The sequence below is a fragment of the Carettochelys insculpta genome, chromosome 3 (assembly GCF_033958435.1).
Source record: "Carettochelys insculpta isolate YL-2023 chromosome 3, ASM3395843v1, whole genome shotgun sequence".
Lineage (NCBI taxonomy): Eukaryota > Metazoa > Chordata > Testudines > Carettochelyidae > Carettochelys > Carettochelys insculpta.
The window spans coordinates 73089053-73110429 of record NC_134139.1 but is presented as its reverse complement, the minus strand read 5'-3'; the positions used below and the strand labels follow the sequence as shown (position 1 = coordinate 73110429).

At 50.0% G+C, this 21377-nt stretch overlaps 1 protein-coding gene across 13 annotated transcripts in view; it reads left to right on the top strand.

Moving 5' to 3' along the window:
* RYR2 (ryanodine receptor 2) overlaps window positions 1-21377 on the top strand; it is a 975983-nt gene that overhangs the window by 465888 nt on the left and 488718 nt on the right. For all 13 annotated transcript variants that reach the window (XM_074990102.1, XM_074990110.1, XM_074990109.1 and 10 more), the window contains 2 exons: window positions 5838-5941; window positions 14882-14965. In XM_074990102.1, coding sequence (XP_074846203.1) covers window positions 5838-5941; window positions 14882-14965 — 188 coding nt within the window. The remainder of the gene's footprint in view (window positions 1-5837; window positions 5942-14881; window positions 14966-21377) is intronic.

Genomic DNA, 21377 nt, shown 5'->3' with positions numbered 1-21377 from the left:
TGGGGGCCGGCAGGACCAGCATGTATTGTCAGGCTGGTTCCTGAGCCCTGCGATCCTCCTCCTCAGCAGGCTGCAGGGAAGGTGGAGGGCGGCTGGGAGGGACAGCGGCTGGAACAGCGGGGGGGGGGGTGCCATCTGCTCGGTGATGCACTCAAATGTCCTCGTGAAGGACCTTCCCAAGCCTCCTTGCACCAGGCCAGCGCTCTCTCCTCCAAGTGGAGCCAGTGCTCCTCCACTTGCAGGCGGTGCTTTGACACCTCCACCTGACACCGGAGGGTGGCAAGGAGCTTGTGGGTCAGCGGCCGCCTGTGCCTGCCTCTGGCGGTGGCGGGCTCATCCTGGGGCTGGTCCCTGCTCCTCTGCCTGGCTGCCACGGTGTGACATCCCCTCTGGGCTGTCTGGCATGACAGATGCAGTGCCCATGCAGTCGTGGCCCTCAGATGGTGCGGCTGCAGAATAGAGCGGGAAAGAGCGAAGACAGCCATTAGTCTGGGCCCTGACCCATGGCCCACGCCCCCGCACCCCTCCGCTGCTGGGTTCCCATCCCCTGTCCCCCAGGATGATGATGGTTGTGGTGTCCCCCACCGTGGGTGACCCCCTTTGGGGGTTCTACTCCCCCGGTCCCCTGAGATGGGGCATGGTGCCATCTTGGGGGGCAGGTGCTGACAGGCTCAGAGGGATGTGCCAGTGCTGTCCCAGGGCCAGGGTCAGCTGGGAGTGTGGCGGGCCCTGCTTGTGTCCCTTGCCCCCTTAACCTGGGGGTGTGCACCTGGGGTACACACCTGACAGTCTGCTCCCACGGTTGGGGGACACCCGGCGGGTGGAAGCCCTGCTGGAGCTGCAGGATGGGAGATAAATCAGGAGCCCCCTGTCGCTGGAGCCCTCCTCCTCCTCCTCTGCTGTCCCAGGGGTGGGCTCATCTGGGGGGCCCTGGAGTGCAGGGCTGGCCTCCGGTCCAGACTCCGGCTCCAGGGCCTGCTGGGGCTCATTGGCTGAGGTATCAAGGGTGGCCGGGCAGGAGGAGGTTTACCAGGGGCCCAGGATGTCCTTGAGCTCCCTGTAAAAGGGGCAAGCGGTGGGGGCGGCCCCAGACCAGCTGGCCATGTCCTGGACCCGGGCATAACCCTGCCGCAGCTCCTTGACCTTACTCCTGACATGGTCAGGAGTGCAGACGGGTTGACCCCGGGCAGCCAGGCCCTCGGCCAGCCAGGCGAATGCGTCTGCATTCCGCTGCTTGCTTCCCATTACCCGGAGCACCTCCTCCTCACCCCAAATCCCCAGCAGGTCCCAGATATCGGCGTCCTACCAGGAGGGGCCCCACCGCCTCTTCCTCCCCTAGCTGGATGGCTGGGAGCTCTGGGTCCCCTTGGGGGGGTGCCCTGAGGGCACTTGGGGGCCTGGCTGGCTGCCATGGACACTGGGTGGGGGACTGGGGCGTCTGGAGGATGTGCAGGCTGTGCACATGTCTGTGCTCCTTCCTGCCACAGGAAATCAGGGAGCATGGAGCTTTAAGGGGCTGCTGCATGTAGCAACCATAGAGCTCAGGGGCTGGACAGAGCATCTCTCAACTCCTCAGCTGATGGCTGCCATGGAAGAAGAAGAAGAAGAAGAGCACGTAGAAGAGCACGAATTGTTGGGCAAAGGTCAGCATGGTTTCTGCAGAGGGAAGTCGTGTCTAACTAATCTATTAGAATTCTTTGAAGACGTTAATAAACATGCGGACAAGGGGCACCCAGTGGACATAATATACCTAGATTTCCAGAAAGCCTTTGACACGGTCCCACACCAAAGGCTTTTATGTAAATTAGGCAGTCATGGGATAGGAGGAAAGATCCTTTCATGGATCGGGAATTGGTTAAAAGACAGAAAACAAAGGGTTGGAATAAATGGTAAATTTTCACAATGGAGGGGGTAACTAGTGGTGTTCCCCAGGGGTCAGTCCTGGGACCGATCCTGTTCAACTTGTTCATCAGTGATCTAGACAATGAGGTAAGCAGTGAGGTGGCAAAGTTTGCAGATGACACCAAGTTGTTCAGGACAGTCAAAACCAAAAGGAATTGTGAAGAACTACAAAAAGATCTCAGCAAACTGAGTGATTGGGCAGCAAAATGGCAAATGAAATTTAATGTGGGTAAGTGTAAGGTAATCCACATTGGAAAAAATAACCCAAATTACACGTACAACATGATGGGGTCAAATCTAGCTACGACAGATCAGGAAAGGGATCTTGGAGTTATAGTGGATAGTTCTCTGAAGACATCCATGCAGTGTGCAGCAGCAGTTAGTAAAGCAAATAGGATGTTAGGAATTATTAAAAAAGGGATAGATAATAAGACAAAAGATATCATACTTCCCCTCTATAAAACTATGGTACGCCCACATCTTGAGTACTGTGTGCAGATGTGGTCTCCTCACCTCAAAAAAGATATATTGGCATTAGAAAAGGTTCAGAAAAGGGCGACCAAGATGATTAGGGGTTTGGAACGGGTCCCATATGGGGAGAGGCTAGAGAGACTGGGACTCTTCAGTTTGGAAAAGAGGCGATTGAGGGGCGATATGATAGCGGTATATAAAATCATGAACGGTGTGGAGAAAGTGAATATAGAAAAATTATTTACCTTTTCCCATAATACAAGAACTAGGGGACACCAAATGAAATTGATGGGTAGTAGGTTCAAAACTAATAAAAGGAAATTTTTCTTCACACAGCGCACAGTCAACCTGTGGAACTCCTTGCCGGAGGAGGCTGTGAAGGCCAGGACTCTATTAGGGTTTAAAAAAGAGCTCGATAAATATTTGGAGGTTAGGTCCATAAATGGCTATTAGCCAGGGGTAAAGTATGGTGCCCTAGCCTTCAGTACAAGGGCAGGAGATGGATGGCAGGAGATAAATCACTTGATCATTGTCTTCTGTTCTCCTTCTCTGGGGCACCCGGCATTGGCCACTCTCAGCAGACGGGATACTGGGCTGGATGGACCTTTGGTCTGACCCAGTATGGCCATTCTTATGTTCTTATGGAGGACCTCGCTATTTCGATGTAGTAGGATGTAGATCATCTACACATGCCCTACTTCGACATTGGACGTCGAAGTAGGGCACTATTCCTATCTTCTGATGAGGATGGCGATTTTGGCGTCTCAGTGTCTTACGTCAATTTCAGCTTTGAAATAGCATCCGGTGCATGTAGACCTGCTGGGCGCTATTTCGAAGTGGGGCCGGCTATTTCGAAATAGTCAGCTAGTGTAGACATGGCTTAAGTGTAGAAAATATTGTGAATATCACAACAAACTCTCCATTGCATTTTCTCATCCCCTGTGGGGAGGGAAATAGTAAATTAAAATGAGTATTGTGGCAGGGCCAGGTCAGAAGGTGCCTTCAGAGTGGGAGAAAGGCAGCCCAAACAGGCAGAAGGACGTGCTAAATACAAGCAGGGCAATTACGAGCAGATGGATGGGAGCTGGCTCAGCCAAACTGGGGTCAGCTGACTCCACTACTGGCTTGATAAGAGGCTTTTAAAAGCCCTCCACAGTGAGAAGGAGTGGAAGGAGAGAGGGAGGGCTGAGGGGGAGGTATAGGAAAGACAGATTTAGAGAGCCTAAACTGACTACAAGGCAGACCAGTTTTGGGGCCAGGACAACAAAGGAGGAAGCCCTGGGAGCAGTGGCTGGGCTCCCTGTCCTGGAGACCTATTGCAAGCCCCAGCCCCTGGGAGAGAAGGGGTGAGAGTCAGGAAAGACTGAAGAGACTAACCTGAACCATGGTCAGGGTAAGAGGGGCCCTTGCCACAGTACCTTCCTCATCAATGAGGATAAAATTTTCATTTTTTGTCAAAATATGTGAACAAACTGGTTTTATATGAGAATCTATTCTGGAATAATGGAATTCATCCTGAATTCATTATGTATTTGTAGAACCTTACCAAATTCAGAGTCCATTTTGGTCAATTTCACAGTCACAGGATTTTAAAAATGGTGAATTTCATGATTTCAGCACCTTAAATCTTAAATTTCAGGGTGTTAAAATTACAGGGTCCTGGATGGGAAAAGTTGTGTGAGGGTTGCAACATTATTACCAGGAGTGTTGTGGTACTGCTGCCCTTACTTCTGTGCTGCTGTTGGTGATGGTGCTCCCTTCAGAGCTGGGCCAGTGGAAAGAGGTGGCTGCTGCTTGACAGTCAATCTCTGAAGTCAGAGCTATTGCCAGCAGCACAGAAGTCATGATGGAATGGGATGGAACTGCCACCCTTATTTCTGTGCTGCTCCCTGCAGAGCTGGGATCTTAGTCAATAGCTGCCACCCTCCGGGTGCCCAGTGCTGAAAGCTGCAGTACAGAATTAAAGGAGACATGGGCATGGTATTATCACCCTTACTTCTGTGCTGCTACTGCAGTGTGCTGTATTCAGAGCACAGCACCCAGCCAACATTACAACCATTGCTCTCCAGTTGCCCAGCTCTGAAGGCAGTGCAGAAGTAAGGGCAGCTGTGCTATAACCCTTCTAAAATACACTTGTTACTCCCTTACAACTCCGTTTTGGGACAGGACCTCCAATCTGAGAAACACTGGTCTTCCCCGTGAAATCTGTATAGTAAGGTGTAAAAGCATACAAAGACCATATTCTTTGAGAGAACACTAGATTTCATGGTCTCATGCATTTTGCATGGCTGTGAGTTTGGTAGCACCCTATGTATTAGTGACCTAAACCCTCTTGCTTACTTTTCCATTTTAAGGGTGTGGTATTTGTCAATAAGCAAATTTAACTCAAATTTCGATAAGCGACTTATGAGTGCCACAGAAAAATGCATGTCTATTTCCCCTAACTTTCTAGCCCTGTGTTGAGAAAAATGTTGGAACTGATTTTTTTTCAGTACTTTCAGTTTAGCAATTATCATACTTTTCAATTACACAGGACCTTTTTTCTAATAATTACAAAGTGAGCTAATTAATCAAGCCTTGAAATATCCTGGTGAGTATTATGTTATTTTGTGGATAGTGTAACTGAGACCATAGTGGTTATTTCTTTCTCCATTCACTGGCAAAAACACTCATGGTATATGTCACACTTTCCATTGTTCTAACTCGTATGTTCCACTCCCTGATTGAGGCTGATGTCAGAATTAAGCTAAGAATGGGAAGATTCAGCCTGAAAGGAACATGGAAAACAAAGGGTTTTGTAAATGACTTCCTTTTCTACTCTACCTCCCATTAATAATACAAGATTGGCATAAATTATGTACTTTTATGTGTACTGTACAATTTCTGTACGTATGGTGCTGGCTATCTTTTAGTCATTTTCTGAAACAAGAGTTGGCTGAATCAAGAGAAGAGGAAGTTTAACCTTAACTGAATATCCTTGTTAGTATGAAACAGTTTTTCAATATTAGGCATGTCAGTTGGGACATGCAACTCCCATAGACAAATTTGTGAACACTGACAATGGGAACATATAATCCCTAAATGATATTTAAATGGACTTTTTATGGTACAGTGTGCCAAGTTATGTTCTATGCCGTCTTCAAGACCTTGGTTATCTTTGAGTAATGCTTTTAAGTTTATCTGAGTGTGAAGCTATTGTGAACTACTGAATAATAAGTACTAGAGCTTGTTTTTTTAAAATGTTGTTAAATTCTGGATTTATTTTATTTATCAATGGTCAAACCAATATCAATCTTACTTACATTATTTAATGTTTTAAGCTGTCAAATTGGGGCTGTCTTTGGAACAAAGAAATACCTGTTTCAGTAGGGCTGACAATAAGCTCTAAGTTTAGATGGCCTTTTATTTAATTGATACTACAGTTTTTAAGGTCTGTTTAATCTCATTCCCTTATTACATTGCAGGTTAGAGATGACAACAAAAGACAGCACCCATGTCTGGTAGAGTTCTCCAAGTTGCCAGAGCAAGAACGAAATTATAATTTACAAATGTCACTTGAGACACTGAAGTAAGTTTCTCTCATGTTTGGCCTTTCTACCAGTCTTTTTCGTGCAACTAGGAAGCTGTGGTTTGAGAAACTGTGATCCAATCTGTGAAATTTGTTATTGTTTTGGGTGATAATAAAGAAACTATGAACCACAGTACATTGATGAATAATTGACTTGAGACTAGAAAGAGCCATACTAGCTAAGGAAGTTGTAGTTCTGAAAGCCCATTTTTCAGTTTCCTGAACATTTTAAACTCTTTGAGGTATTATAATAATAATAATCTCCCTGCCTCAGAGCAACTTCATATTAGTACTGGCTTGCACTGTTAGGTATGTTTCAGATCATCACACCAATTCAAAGACCTTTGGATAATAATGAAAAGCGAAGGAGAGCCATTTTTCCCCTGTACAGGAGTGAAAAGTGGGTCCAAAGTGTACCTCACAGAATTAGGAGGGATCCTTCATTTTTAATGTGGTTGAGGTCTCATCTATTAGGCACAGTTTTGCAATAAACAGCCATGATTTCTGATCATGAGAGACTGGATAAGATTTACTTCAGCATTCTTTATTCTTGCCTCTTATCTGCCAATGGGCTCATACAGGTGTGAAAGTTACAGAGCGTCCCTACCTTGGAATGCTAGAATGTTTCATCTGGTCACTATTACTCATTCTTCATCTGTAGTGTGGTGCTACCAATATGTTAATGAGGCTTTCTTGAAAATTCTCTCTTAAACCCATGATAAAACTCCCATGACTAGTATATGTATAGGCATAGGTTTCTCTCATCATGCTTCACAGCAGTCCATTCATTTGTTTTCTCTTTTAAACATATGGCCCTTATGTAACCTTAATTTAGAGAAGGACACTGCAGAATCAACATGCATTTTAAGTGGCACATTGCTAATAATGTTTCTATTTTCCTCTGAGAAAAATGTTCTCTGTGTATTGAGAGTATAACTCAACATAAACTCGAGCTGGGTCTCGTAGTAGCATCCTTCAGTCTACGTAGACTATGGATCGCGCCCTTCGTAGTTCCGTTTGGCATCCTCATTTGCAGCATCGGCTGTGACTGTGAAGACCCACACGAGAGTGACAGTCCTTGCTGCATCTGTTGCATATGTAATGGGTGTCTGGCAGGTCCTTGCTGTGCTTTCTGTGGGCTCACTTCTCCTTTGCTAGCTGTCTGATCCTCAACTCACCCTTCTGAAGGCCCTTGTATAGTTCCTGCCTCCATCTGCTGCGATCATCCGCCAGCTCCTCCCAGCTGTCTGGCTTGATGTCTCCTTCCCTGAGGTCTCTCTTGCAAACATCTTTGTAGTGCAGCTGGGGGCGTCTGGGAGGTCTTTTGCCAGAGGCTAGCTCGCCATACAAGACGTCTTTTGGGATCCTTCCATCATTCATCCTGTGGATGTGGCCAAGCCAGTGGAGCCACCGCTGCCTGAGGAGGCTGTGCATGGCTGGGATTCCAGCTTGCTCAAGGACGGTAGTGTTGGACACTGTCCTTCCACAATATTCCAAGGATGCGCCTGAGGCAGCGCAAGTGGAAGACGTTCAGCCTCTTTTCCTGGCGGGTGTACAGGGTCCAAGTCTCGCTGCCGTAAAGGAGGGTGCTGAGGATGCAGGCTCTGTGGGCTTGCATTTTGGTGTGAGTGTACAGCTTGTTGTTATTCCACACACTCTTGCTGAGTCTGGACAGAGTTGTGGCTGCTTTACCGATCCTCCTATTTAGCTCAGTCTCCAAGGACGGTGTCAGTGATGGTGGACCCGAGGTAAGCGAACTCGTGGACTACCTCTAACATATAGTTGTCAATGCTGATGGATGGAGATTCAGCAACGTCCTGAGCAAGTACATTTGTCTTCATTAGGCTGATGGAGAGCCCAAAGTCCTTTCATGCTTTGGAGAACCGATCCAGCAGCTTCTGAAGCTGGTCTTCTGTGTGTGACATGACAGCAGCGTCATCTGCGAACAGCATATCTCTGATGAGGACTTCCCGCACCTTAGATTTAGCTTTCAGCTTTGCAAGATTAAACAGTTTCCCATCAGATCTTGTGTGCAAAAAGATGCCCTCTGTTGAAGATCTAAAGGCGTGTTCAATGAGGAGCGCGAAGAACATCCCGAACAATGTCAGAGCAAGGACGCATCCTTGTTTGATGCTGCTCCTGATGCTGAAAGCATCTGATAATGTGCCATCGTATTGGACGGTTCCTCTCATGTCTTCGTGGAAAGACTGGATCATCTTGAGTAACTGTGATGGACAACCTATCTTGTGGAGCAGTTTGAACAGTGCATCACTGCTGACCAAGTCGAAGGCCTTGGTTAGGTCGATGAAGGCAATATAGAGTGGCTTCCTCTGCTCCCTGCATTTCTCCTGCAGCTGCCTCAGAGAGAAGACCATGTCAACGGTAGATCTCTCTGCGCGGAATCTGCACTGTGATTCAGGATACACCCTCTCAGCAATGTTCTGGAGTCTGCCGAGGATGACACGAGCGAACAGTTTACCAGTGATGCTTAGGAGAGAGATTCCATGATAATTGTTGCAGTCGCTTCTGTCTCCTTTGTTCTTATACAAGATTATGATGTTAGTGTCACGCATGTCCTGTGGAACCTCTCCCTCTCTCCAGCACAGGCACAGTAGCTCATGTAGGGGTTCCAGGAGAGTGTCTGTGGCACACTTGATTACCCCTGGTGGTATACCATCCTGGCCCGGGGCCTTTCCTACTGCAACGTTGTCAGTGGCTTTCTTCAGTTCATCCCCAGTTGGTTCCTGGTTCAGTTCGTCCATTACTGGTAGGAGTTCGATGTCATCAAGGGCTGAGTCGACCACAATGTTCTTGCATGAGTATGGCTCGGAGTAGTGCTCGACCCAGTGCTCCATCTGTTTGGCTTTGTCAGTGATGACATTGCCAGATTTGGATTTCAGAGGTGCCATCTTGTTCTGGGTGGGTCCTAATACCTTCTTGATGCTCTCGTACATTCCCCTGAGGTTACCAAAGTCATCACTGGTATGGATGCTGCTGCATAGCTCGAGCCAGTAGTTGTTGGCACAGCACCTGGCCGTCTGCTGTACTGTTTTTCTGGCTGCTCTGAGCGCTTGCAGGGTATTCTGGCTTGGCGAACGTTTGTACTCTAGGAGCGCAGCACGCTTTTTTTCGATGGCTGGAATCATCTCATTGGAGTTAGCTTCGAACCAGTCATTTGTGTTTCTAGCTCTTCTTCCAAACACTGACAAGGCCGTGTTGTACATTGTATCCTTCAGATGCTGCCATCTGGATGTCACATCGGCACCCCCAGCGTTGCTGCGCAGATTCTCCTCGAGGGTTGCTCTGACCTTTTCAGCTCTCTCTGAGTTAGTCATCTTTCTGGCATTGATGCGGGGCCTTCCAGTTGGTTTAGAGCAGTGCAGCTTCTTGGGAATCACCTTGAGTTTGGAACAAACTAACGAGTGATCTGTATCGCAGTCAGCACTATGATAGCTGCATGTCAGAAGGACGTTTTTGAGGTTATCATGTCTAGCAATGACCACGTCTAGTTGATGCCAGTGTTTTGAGCGTGGGTGTCTCCATGACACTCTGTGCTGTGGCTTGGTTTGGAAAAATGTGTTTGTGATGCACAGATTGTGGTACATGCAAAGTTTGAGAAGACGCTGACCATTTTCATTCATTTTTCCCACACCGAAGTGGCCTAAACAGGAAGGCCACGAGTCACGATCGGCTCCAACTCTCGCATTGAAGTCACCCAGAATGTACAGTTGTTCGCGAGCAGGTATTTGCGCTGTGGCAGCACTAAGCACATCATAGAACTTGTCTTTTACTTCTGGTGCGGCGTACAGAGTTGGGGCGTAAGCGCTGATCATGTGGAGAGGACCTGCACGAGTTTGAAATATGACCTGAAGGAGTCTTTCTGATCCACCCTTGACTAATTCCACAATTTGTAGAAGGGTGTTTCTGATGGTGAAGCCAACACCATGCTCCCTGGGTTCTTCTCAGGCTTCACTCTGCCAGAAGAAGGTGTAGTCCTTTCCCTTAGAGATCCCGAATCTGTGAGACGTGTCTCTTGCAGAGCAGCAATGTCAACTCTGAGCCTCTTCAGTTCCTCATCGATGACAGCGGTCTTTCGGGTGTCACTGATGTCCTGAAGATCTTCAGTCAGACCTGTCAGCATGGTCCGCACATTCCAGCAAGCAAGCTTAAAACTTAAAACTTAAAACCCTATGGTTTCCTTTTCTTGTTGATTTTCTTATTGTTTTGTGTGGTGCTCAGCTTTCAGGTCACTTGTCAGGTTTGGGAACCATAAGCCTCACGCACCCAGTGATGCAGGTGAACAGTGGCGGGACAGTACCCTATTGGCTGGGGGCTGTCCAGCTTGAGGTGGGCGGTGACTCTCCAGTGAGATGCGATGATCTCTCTCACCATCGGATGCAACCCCTGGCGCTCGTTCTCTACGCCAATCGAGCAAGAGCTTATAACCGGTATCTGTTACCTCCCATGTTGGTTCAACGCTGTTAGCGATGCTGGAGTACCTCTCCAGGCATGAGCTTGGGCGATTATTGGGACCCTGGGCTGCCCAGACGCCAGCGTTCCCCTCTCAGCTTTACTGATATAGTCCAAAGGAGAGGATAACCTCTACGTGTGGTACCAGTTCAGCTGCAGGAGTTGCTGGGTCAATGCCAGAAGTTGGCACAGAACTACCTGAGGACTCCCATCTGGATTTTCTGTCAGGGCTTACTCCCTTAGGCTTGCTCCTTTCCAGGGTAACCCACAAGGCAGTGTGGTATGGAGAACATGGGTACAGTCCCACTACCTCTTGTACCTCCCTGGTGCCACATATCCCCAAAGCTCCCCATGACGACTCCTCGCCTCCCCAGGACCCTCCTCCCCACCCCTCTGCCTCTCATCGGCTACCATCACCCCCAGATCCTCCCTCCCCGACCCCTTTTCCCCCATCTACTCCCATGTCTCCCGACTGCACCACACTGCCCTCTATCAGTTCTCGTTGCCCCCAGGTCCCCCTTCCCCTGGCCTCTCCGCACCTGGCCACACACTGCTGCAGCCCCACGTCCTCCAGGAAGATGCTGATCTCGCAGCCCAGCCGCAGCCTGGGTCCCAGCCAAAGCTACCAACTCTTCATCTGGCTACGGCTGTCCCTGGAGCCCCACAGATCTGGTGCGGTGCGTGCATGCAGGGAGCGCAGGACTGGGCCTGGAAGCCATGCAATCTGAGCCAGCACACCGCAAGCAGCCTCTGTGGGTGCTGCCATCCTCACAGCCATACCAGACACCCCCAAACCACTTGCCCATCACTGTCATCCCTCGATCTCGCCCCCCCTGCTCCTCATGCTGCTGTGGGTCCCTTAGCTCCCTCTAAGCTCCCCTCTAAACTCCCCTCTCAAAACTCCCTCCTGTTAGGAACCACCCTGTTTGCAATCACCCAATCGCATGCCAGCAGGGCTTTAGAGCTCTGGCCTACCTGAGAGAGCCCCTCCCTCTGACTACCTCTCAGCCAGTCGGCATGCAGCCTGAGCACATGGCCAGCCTGAGCACATGGCCTTTCAAACAAACAACCAGACAGCTCAGCACTCCAAACACCAAATAAACAGACAAACCCAGGCCCAGAACCCCCAAACCCAGGCACCCACACACTCCAGAGAGCCACTTACCCAAAGGTGCTGTAGTTTGCCCCCTCCTTCCCCAGGAGAGCCCCTCTCAAAACTCCCTCCTGTTTGCAAGCACCCGGTCGCATGCGAGCTGGGTCTACATTGGCAAATTTACCCAGAAGAAGGCTGCACTTTTCTAGAAGATCCTGGGAGCATCTACATACACAAGCTGTTCTTCCCCTAGCATATCGTGTCCCCATCCCACACTGCTCCCAGTGTAGACAAGACGCTCCTATGAATAGGTGGGAGGGAATGGCACAGCCCAACAATGGTGCAGCTGCTTCAGCAATGTGGTTTCTTTCACATGAACAACTATCTGTCAGCTACATTACTCATTGCCCCAAAAGGGTTATCATAGCACAATATGTAAACCTCAGTGAAGGAGCCAGCACCCCCATGCCCTTTGTGCCTGGGGAGCGCAGGTTGAGGGGAGGACAGGCAGGGGGGCTGAGGTACTGCAGCACCCACCAGCCACGAAGAGATAGCCCTTGGTGCTCTGGGACCACTCATGGAGCCTTGTGGATGAAGTCCAGCCAGCATGCGTTCCAAGTGCGGAGTGCTGTGAGATTGTCCTCAGGCCAAGGGCCTCCTAAAGCTCCTTGTTGTTAGGTAAGACCTTGTCCCGCCAGGCTTGGTGGAAAGGCGAGGTTCTGCAGGATGCAGCAGGCAAACACAACCTGCAGGATGTCCTCCACCGCCATGTTCATGAATGTTAGGAGGCTCCAAAATTGTGCTAACAAGTGGGCAAAGACACACTCCACAAGGGCGAGTGCATGGACCAGGCAGCCATTGAACTGCCCCTGGGAGGGGTCGGGGCACCCAATGTAGGGCTACATCAGCCACAGCAGCAGGAGGCAACCTGGGTCACCCACCACACACAGGGGCATGTTTACATCCCTGACCATGTGCTCAGTCTGCGGGATGAAAGTCCTGGCCTCTATCCTGCAGTACAGGCTGGAGGTCTGGAACATGCTCACCTCATGGGAGGAGCCTGGACTGCTCGCACAAATCTCCATAAAGTGGTCCCACTGGTCCACCAGCACCTGCAGCATGGCAGAGTGATAGCCCATGTGGAGGGGCTGATGTGACCAGTGTTGCAGGGCTGCAGGGGTTATGCTGGGTTGCATGGTGACATCTCCAATGGCGCGTTCCCACTGGGGGATGTAGGTCCTGACCATCATCCTCTGGGCCAAGGTAGAGTTCCTGAAGATGCTCACATCATGCGCCTGCCCTGGCCAGCCCACATAAATGTCTGTGAAGTGGCTCCAGTGATCCACCAAGGCCTGGAGCACAATGGAGTGGTACCCGTTCCTGTTGGTGAATCGGTTGCTGCTGTGTGCTGGGGCCCTGATGGTGATATGGGTGCCATTGATGGCCCCCACAAGCCGTGGGAAAAGCAAATGACGGTGAAGTGTTGCTAATTTCCTGAAGACATCAGGCCCTATGAAAAGAACAAGTTTATAGTCATTTTTAGATGTTATATTAGAAAAATTAGGAAGGAAACACTGATCCACTCAAAGTCAATATTAAGTGACGTGTGTTATCCTGTATTTAACTCAAAAGAGAGTATTTAGTATCTCCTTTGGTTACCTGCGAATCCTTATGTCAAACGTGTGGAAACAGAAATGTACTTGACCAATGTAATTTAGAAACAACAAGACATCCTGTGGCACCTTATAGACTAACAGATATTTTAGAGCATAAGCGTTTGTGAACAAAGGCCCGCTTCATGAGATGCACGAGTGGCGTGGTTTCAGAGGAGAATTGAAGAGTGGGTCTCAAGAAACGGGAGGGCCAGAGCTGACAAGGTCTATTTAGTCGGAGAAAATGGCCCATTATTGGCAGTTAACATGGAGCTGTGAATTTCAAGAGAGGAAAAAACAATTCAGTTCAGTCGGGGGGTGGGGGGGGTTGTGGCCCATTGTCAGATGCTAATGTGGAGGTGTGAACATCAAGAGCAGAGAAGCTGTTTTTGTAATGGGCCAACCACTCCCAGTCTCTGTTCAATCCTTGGTTGATGGAGTCAAATTTGCAAATGAATTGCAGCTCAGAAATTTCTCTTTCCATTTTATTTTTGAATTTTTTTTGTAGGACTTCTACTTTTAAATCTGTTACTGAATGTCCAGGGAGATTAAAGTGTTCTCCTACAGTTTTTTTTTTTATGTTACCATTCCTGATGTCTGATTTACGTCCATTTATTCTTTTACATCGAGAATGTCCAGTTTGGTTAATGTAAATTGCAGTGGGGCATTGCTGACACATGATGGCATATATCATACTAGTAGATGTGCAGGTGAAAGAGCCCCTGATGTTGTGGTTGATGTTAGGTGCTGTGATGATATCGCTGGTGTAGACGTGTGAGCAGAGTTGGCAGTGTGGTTTGTTTCAGGGATTGGTTCCAGGTTTAGAGTTACTGTGTTGTGGTCTATAGTGGCTGGTGAGGATTTGTTGAAGGTTGGCAGGCTGGCTGTAGGGAAGGACAGGCCTGCCTCCCAAGGTCTGTGAGAGTGAAGGATCATTGTCCAGGATGGGTTGTAGATCACAGATGATGTACTGGAGAGGCTTTAGCTGCAGGCTGTATGTGATGGTCAGTGGTGTTCTCGTGTTTTCCTTGTTGGGCTTGTTTTGTAGCAGGTGGCTTCTGGGTACACATCTGGCTCTGTCAATCTGCTTTTTCACTTCCTTCAGTGGGTGTTGTAGTTTCAAGAAAGCTTTGTAAAGGTCCTGTAGATGTTTGTCTCTGTCTGAGTGTTTGGAACAAATGCAGTTGTACTTTAGTGCCTGGCTGTATACAATGGATCATGCAGTGTGCCCTGGATGGAAGCTGGAGGCGTGTAGATAAGCACAGTTGTCCGTGGGTGTTCGTTACAGGGTGGTATTTTTGTGACCATCACTTATTTGCACAGTAGTGTCCAAGAAGTGGATCTCTTGGCTGGTCCAGGCTAAGGTTGTTGGTGGGGTGGAAACTGTAGAAATCATGGCTTGCTTTTAATAGACATTGTTTTCACCCAGCTGTTTTAGTTTGATATATTTGAAACGTCCCCCATTTGAAATCTCCATTCTAATAACAAGTCTGATTTCACATTTATAAGGATACTTCTAACAAGCGTATTTAAAATTTTCCAGAAGGACAAAGAAATGCATAACAAATGCTTCAAAGGAAGTGTGATGAGAATCTTTATATAAAGATGGAATTTTAGTTGGCAGTTCTTGGAGGTCTAATTTAACAGTAAGAACCCTGTTGTGTGTATCTAAAAACAGAAACACATACATAAAAATAATAGGTTTTTACTGGTTTTGTCTTCCAGAACACTGTTAGCATTAGGTTGTCACGTTGGAATTGCTGATGAATATGCTGAAGAAAAAGTGAAAAAACTGAAGCTTCCTAAGAAGTAAGTCAAAATTAAAACACATTTTATTTTATTTTATTAATTCATGAAGAAGAGTTGAGGAGACTGAGTTCTAATAAGTGCAGAAGTGGGGGCGAGAGAGGGAGGAAAAACTTAAGTGTAGTCCACAGGGGTCAGCATGCAGTGATATTCTGATTGTGATCTTCAGCTTTTTTTTGGTTGGAAATACATTACAGTCCTCCTTCACCTCCTTTGGTTTTGTATTTACTGTCCAGAAAGTAAATCAGAAACTAAACATACTATTCTATTAGGTATAGTCATGCATGTTTGTGTTACCAAATATCCCATGACTTCTATTATGTCTTGTGCTCCTGACTCATAGGGTTTATTTCTAAATCCTTTCACATACATACATACATACATACGTATAATTTATTGTGACTCAGTAATATCTGTTGTTTAGGAAAACAGTATAAATTGTAATGAGTACAGACTTTTACAATTCATTGAACTTGTTTGCAGTTGATCAATGGTTCCTGGCCTTCTTTAGAGGTGGAGCTTGTATTATATTCACTCTGGGTGGGACTCTGTAAAGCATGGGAGAAGTTAGTAGCACAAGCCCCAATGGAAGTCATGAGATGATATTTGGTAACACGAGTATGCATGTCATATGTCCCATTAAATGGTATGCTTGGGCCTATGATTTTTATACTTATTTTCTGGAGCCATAAAGATAAAATTAAAGGAGGTGAAGGGAGAGTAAAACAATTTTGAGTTCAAAAAGGTGATCACTGCTAAAATGTCACTCTCTACCTGCAGACTCCTGTAATCTAGATTCTCTGCAAGAATAAATGAATTAAAAATAAAGAATTGGAATAAACGTCCCCAAACTCTTCTTCAGTAATGGCATTCTGAAAGGGAATCAAGTGTACCTACAGTATCTAAGTTACAGGGAATCATATACAAGAACTTTGCTACTCTGTCCGTGGCAATGTTCAGTATTTTTGAATTCCATTGTATTGGAGATCATAACTTCATTGCCTCTGAAAAAACTTGAGATCCCAACAAATATGAGATATGGGCAGAACCATATGGCACGATCTCCCCGCAGTAGTTTAAAAAAAATAATACTGTGATGAAATTCCTACTGGCATCAAAATACACTGGTGTCTGAGTTAAGAACTGAGTGAAGACTTCAGGATTAGGAACCACCTGCACTGGTGTTAGGTTGGACTACATTCTACATCCAATTTGTATTGGGCCTTCTGAAGGAATCTTGAATTAATCTGGCCATCATTTTAATACTTGCCCACAACACTTGAGAATGACAACGGTTGAGATAAAAATCCAGTTTCTGCAGACGAGGATAGCCTGCCACTCCAGACCCAAGGGCCACTGCAAAAGGCTATTCAGAAAACCTTGAGAATGCTTCTTTTCCCTCAGCTTAAGCCTCTCCTCCCCTACAATAAATCGTTCCTTTGAGCTTGGTGTGATTTCTTGGCATGCAGTAGTGGGGAGAAAATGCAAATCGGACCAGGCAGCTGGGGGAAGGCTCAAGGCACAGCTGCCCACTGATACTCCCTGGTCCACAGCAGATGTGCAGCTGAGGGAACCAGGCAGCTCGGGGGAAGGTCAGTGCTGCTGAAGGCACAGCTGAACAGATACTCCCTAGTCCTCAGCAGACGCGCAGCTGAGGGAACCGGGTGGATTGAGGGACGGGGAGCTAAAGGCACAGCTGTCGACTGATACTCCCTGGTCTGCAGCAGATGCATGGCTGAGGGAACTGGGGGATTGTGGAAGTGGGGACTAAAGGCAAAGCTGCCCACTGATAACTCCCTGGTCCACAGCAAATGTGTGGCTGAGAGAACTGGGTGGATTGGTGTCAGGGCAAGAAATACATCAGTAGCCTGTGTGTTACACATCAGGCATGAAGCTGTTTTTTAAAGTGTCCCTTATTGCTGCTGCCTGAGCATGGCTACTAGTGGATACTTGTGTAGGTGGCTGCAAGTAAGGGGCTTATGGGATGCCTATGGCCTCTGCTTTGGAATTCCAGATTGACAGGAAACTCTCCCACCTGGGTTCACATGTGTTGTGCAAAATAACTCATGCTGTAATAACTGTGGGGACATGACTGTCAGAAAGGTCTAAATGTGTCAGTAAACATCTGAACCTCACTTTTAAATAGCCAAATGCACATTCCACCACCATTCTGAACCTGCTGAGTCTGTGATTAAATTTTTACTTGCTGGGGATCCAGGGCTCCTATGTAGGGTTTCATAAGGCAATGGAGCAGAGGGTCAGCAGGGTCACCCAATATAACAATAGGCATCTCCTCATCTCCAATCTTGATTTTCTGATCAGGGAAAAAAGTCTCATCCAGGAGTTTTCAGTTCAGGCTTGAATTTTGGAATATGCGCGTGTCATGAACCCTCCCTGATCAGCCAACGTTGATGTCAGTGAAATGATCTTTGTGATCTAACAACCCCTGCGACACCATGAAGAAGTGCCCCTTTTGGTTTATATACTCCGAGGCCAAGTGGGCCGCAGCCATGATGGGAATGTGCATGCCATCTATTCCCCACTGCACTTAGGAAACCCCTGGCCAGCAAAGCCATCCACTATGGTCTGTACATCTATCTCCCAGGGTCACAGTCTTCAGGAGGAGATGCCAACAGATGGCATAGAACACCTCCATCACCATGGACCCCTCTGTAGATCTGCCCATCCCAAACTGATTTGCCACTGACTGGTAACTCTTGGGCGTTGCAAACTTCTACAGTGCAATTACCACTTGCTTGCGAACCATTAAAGCTGGCCTCATTTTTATGTTGCTCCGCTTCAGGGCAGGCCCAGAGTTCTGTACAAGTGGACTTGCACATTCGAAAGTTCCGCACCCACTGCTGGTCATCCCAGGACTCTAAAACAATGTAGTTCCATCAGTGTGTGCTGGTCTCCTAAGTCCAAAACCACCACTCCACTGTCAGCAATGCATTCATGGCAGCCAGCAGCTGTGAGTTTTTGGACCACAGTTGGGCGATTTGCTCTTCCAAACTGTTGTCGTCGTCATTAGCGGCAGCACCATTACGATAGCTAACTGTCACTGAGCTTTGGAATTGAAGGACAAATTAGCTACTTCTACACGTGAAGCCTACATTGAAGTAGCCTATTTCGATGAATAACGTCTACACATCCTCCACATCGAAATAGGCGCAGCGAGGGAACGTCTACACGCCAAAGTAGCACACATCGAAATAAGGGTGCCAGGCACAGCTGCAGACAGGGTCACAGGGCGGACTAGCGCTTCCGGGGCAACAGCTAGCCGCTCCCTTAAAGGGCCCCTCCCAGACACACTCAGCCTGCACAGCACGCGGTTTGCAGAGCCATAGGCACGCACACCTCGGGCGACGTAGTCATGGATCCCCAGCAGCAGCAGCAGCCAGAGGTCCACCCAGCCGCCCCTGCAGGAGCAGTGCTCGTCCTGCTCCGTGCCATGCAGGAGGCAGCTGAGCACCTCCTTGCCACAGAGGAGGAGATGACCGCAGGGGAGGAGGACGCAACCCCCAACCCTCCAGCACCCCGACCCCCGCCCGCCGCCTCATATGCCACTAGCTGTGGAGCTACCCCACCAGCACCAACTGGTGGGAGCGGCTGGTGCTTGAGGAGTGGGACGACGACCGCTGGCTCAGGAACTTTTGGATGAGCCGGCAGACATTTATGGAGCTATGACAGTGGCTCACGCCCACACTGAGGCACCAGGACACCGCCATGCGGCGTGCCCTCCCTGTGGAGAAACGGGTCAGCATCGCTGTCTGGAAGCTGGCCACTCCCGACAGCTACCAATCCGTGGGGCAGCAGTTTGGCGTCGGCAAGGCCACCGTCGGGGCTGTCCTCATGGAGGTAAGAGGACCCACGGGGGGAGGCAGCCCTGGCAGGGCAGGGGAGGGGAAGGGGGCCCTGGCAGGGGAGGGGAGGGCAGGGCAGGGCAGGGCAGGGGAGGGCCACACACACCCTGCACACCCCTCATTGGTGCTCTCCCATGTGCTTCCCCTGCAGGTCGTCCACACCATCAACGCCATGCTCCTCCACAGGCTCGTGAGGCTCGGGGACCCAGATGCCACCATCGTGGGCTTTGCCACCCTGGGCTTCCTCAATTGCTTTGGGGTTCTGGATGGGACTCACATCCCCATCCGCGCCCCGGAGCACAGTGGAGGATGGTACATCAACCAGAAGGGCTACCACTCAGTGGTCCTCCAGGCCTTGGTGGACAGCCGGGGCCGTTTCCAGGACATTTACGTGGGCTGGCCTGGCAGCACCCACGACGCCCGTGTTTTCTGGAACTTGGGCCTGTGCCACCGGCTGGAGGCAGGGACCTACATCTCCCAGTGGGAGATCCCTGTGGGGGACACCACCATGCCCCTCTGCGTCATCGCAGATGCGGCATACCCCCTCCGGCCCTGGCTCATGCACCCGTACACGGGCCATCTGTCTGCCAGCCAGAAGCGCTTCAACCAGCACCTGAATCACGCACACCAGGTGGTGGAGCGCTCATTTGGCCGCCTCAAAGGGCGCTGGAGATGTCTCCTCACCTGCCTGGATGTGGACCCCACCAACATCCCCCAGATTGTGGGTGCGTGCAGCACCCTCCACAATCTGGTGGAGAGCAAGGGGGAGGCCTTCTTTCAGGGCTGGGCTGTGGAGGCCGGCAGGGCCGATGTGGAGCCACCTGCTGCCCTCAGTCACCAGGTGGACCCCGAAGGGACCCGGGTCTGGGAGGCCCTGTGGGCCCACTTCGATGAGACCGCGGGGTGAACGCTGCCAGGCCCCCCACTGCACCCCCCATCCTCCACAACACTCCCTGCCCCTACGCCCACACCACGGAGCACCCAACAGCACACCCCTCCAGCACTTTTCCTGGACAAATAAAAGCAGACACTTGTTTGTGAAATCAAACTTGTTTACTTTGAACTCTGTTCTAACTAATACTAACTATATATAGGAACTTCTAACTAACTTAAATATTAAATGTGTATGTATATATTAACAAAAAAACAGGGATAACAAGGAAGGGGAGAACTATTTACATGGGGGGGGAAGGATCAGACTGTGCAAACGGGGGTCACAAATAAATAAATACAAACTATATACAAGGCCGAACAACAAAACAGTGGGGGGAATATATACAAGGGGGGGGCCACGTCCTGGGCCCCACGCCCCTCTAGTCCAGCACTGGGGGTGGGCGGCCGGGAGCCCCACCTCGGCCGCAGCCCTGTCTGGGGCTGGCTGGGGGCCGGGCGGACCGGTAGATATGGCCGGCGAGTGTCAGCTGGCCCCAGGTCTCCCTCGGCGGAACGGCCCTTGGTGGCAGACGGCGCGGCGACGACAGGAGCAGCGGGTGGCGTGGCGGCAGCCGGCGCAGCATGGGGGGCCAGGTAGTACGCTATGCGGTTGAATGTCTGCATGTAGGCCCCCCATGCCTCTTGGCGCCAGGCCAGCGCCCGCTCCTGGAGGTGGAGGTGGCGTTGCTCCACCCGCAGCCGCTGCTCCGCGACCTCCACCTGCCGACGGTGGAGGGCCAGCAGCTAGGGGTCCGTTGTCGGCGGCTGCTGCTGGGTCCGCCGTCTTGCCCGCTGTGGGGCCGGTCGTTGCTCCGCCGAGGGGCTGGCCTGGAGCGATGGCCCTGGAGGGGATTCCGGGACCAATGAAGCCTCGCCGGCACTCTCCGGTCCTTCCGATGGTGCAGCTGCGGAACACAGGAGGGGGAGAAGAAGAGTGGAGACAGGCGTTAGTGTGGGCCCTGAGCCGTGGCCCTTGTCCCCCCACCCCTCTGCTGCAGGTTCCCCATCCCCGTCCCCGGGAGATGCTGCTGTGATGGGGTTCAAGGGTCCCCCTGCACTGCAGCCCGTCCCCTGGTGGGAGTGACTCTCACTTCACTCAGCAGGGTCTGACAGGAGAGGTTTCTTAGGCAACAGATGCCCAGTTTCTCCCAGAAGTGACAGTACAGCAGTCAGAGACAGTCCTTCCAACCCGTCCTGGGGAGAAGACCCCGAGGGGTGCCCCTCTGGGGTGTAGCTTTCCCCCTCCTCAGGCTGGCTGCCTTCCAGCTCTCCCTTCCCCTAGCCTCTAACTGCGGCCCCTGATTCAAACCCAGCTCGGCTCCTCCCTCCTCTTTGTTCAGGGCAGAGGTGTAACCTGCCAGTTGTAGCCCCAGGATCATCCTTTGCCCCTGGGAGCTATTCAGCTTGTTTCTCATATCTAGCCTGAGTCTCGCATTTGCACTCCCCCAACTCCATCAAATGCTGCCGCTGCCGCTGCTGCTGCTGCTGGGTGTCCCACTCCCTCCTCCCGGGGGACCCTAGAGGTTCCGCTCCCCCCGCCCTGGGGATGGGGCATGGCACTGTCGTGCTGGGGGTGGGGGCAGGGGATGATGCACTCCTGTGAGGGACATGCCACTGCT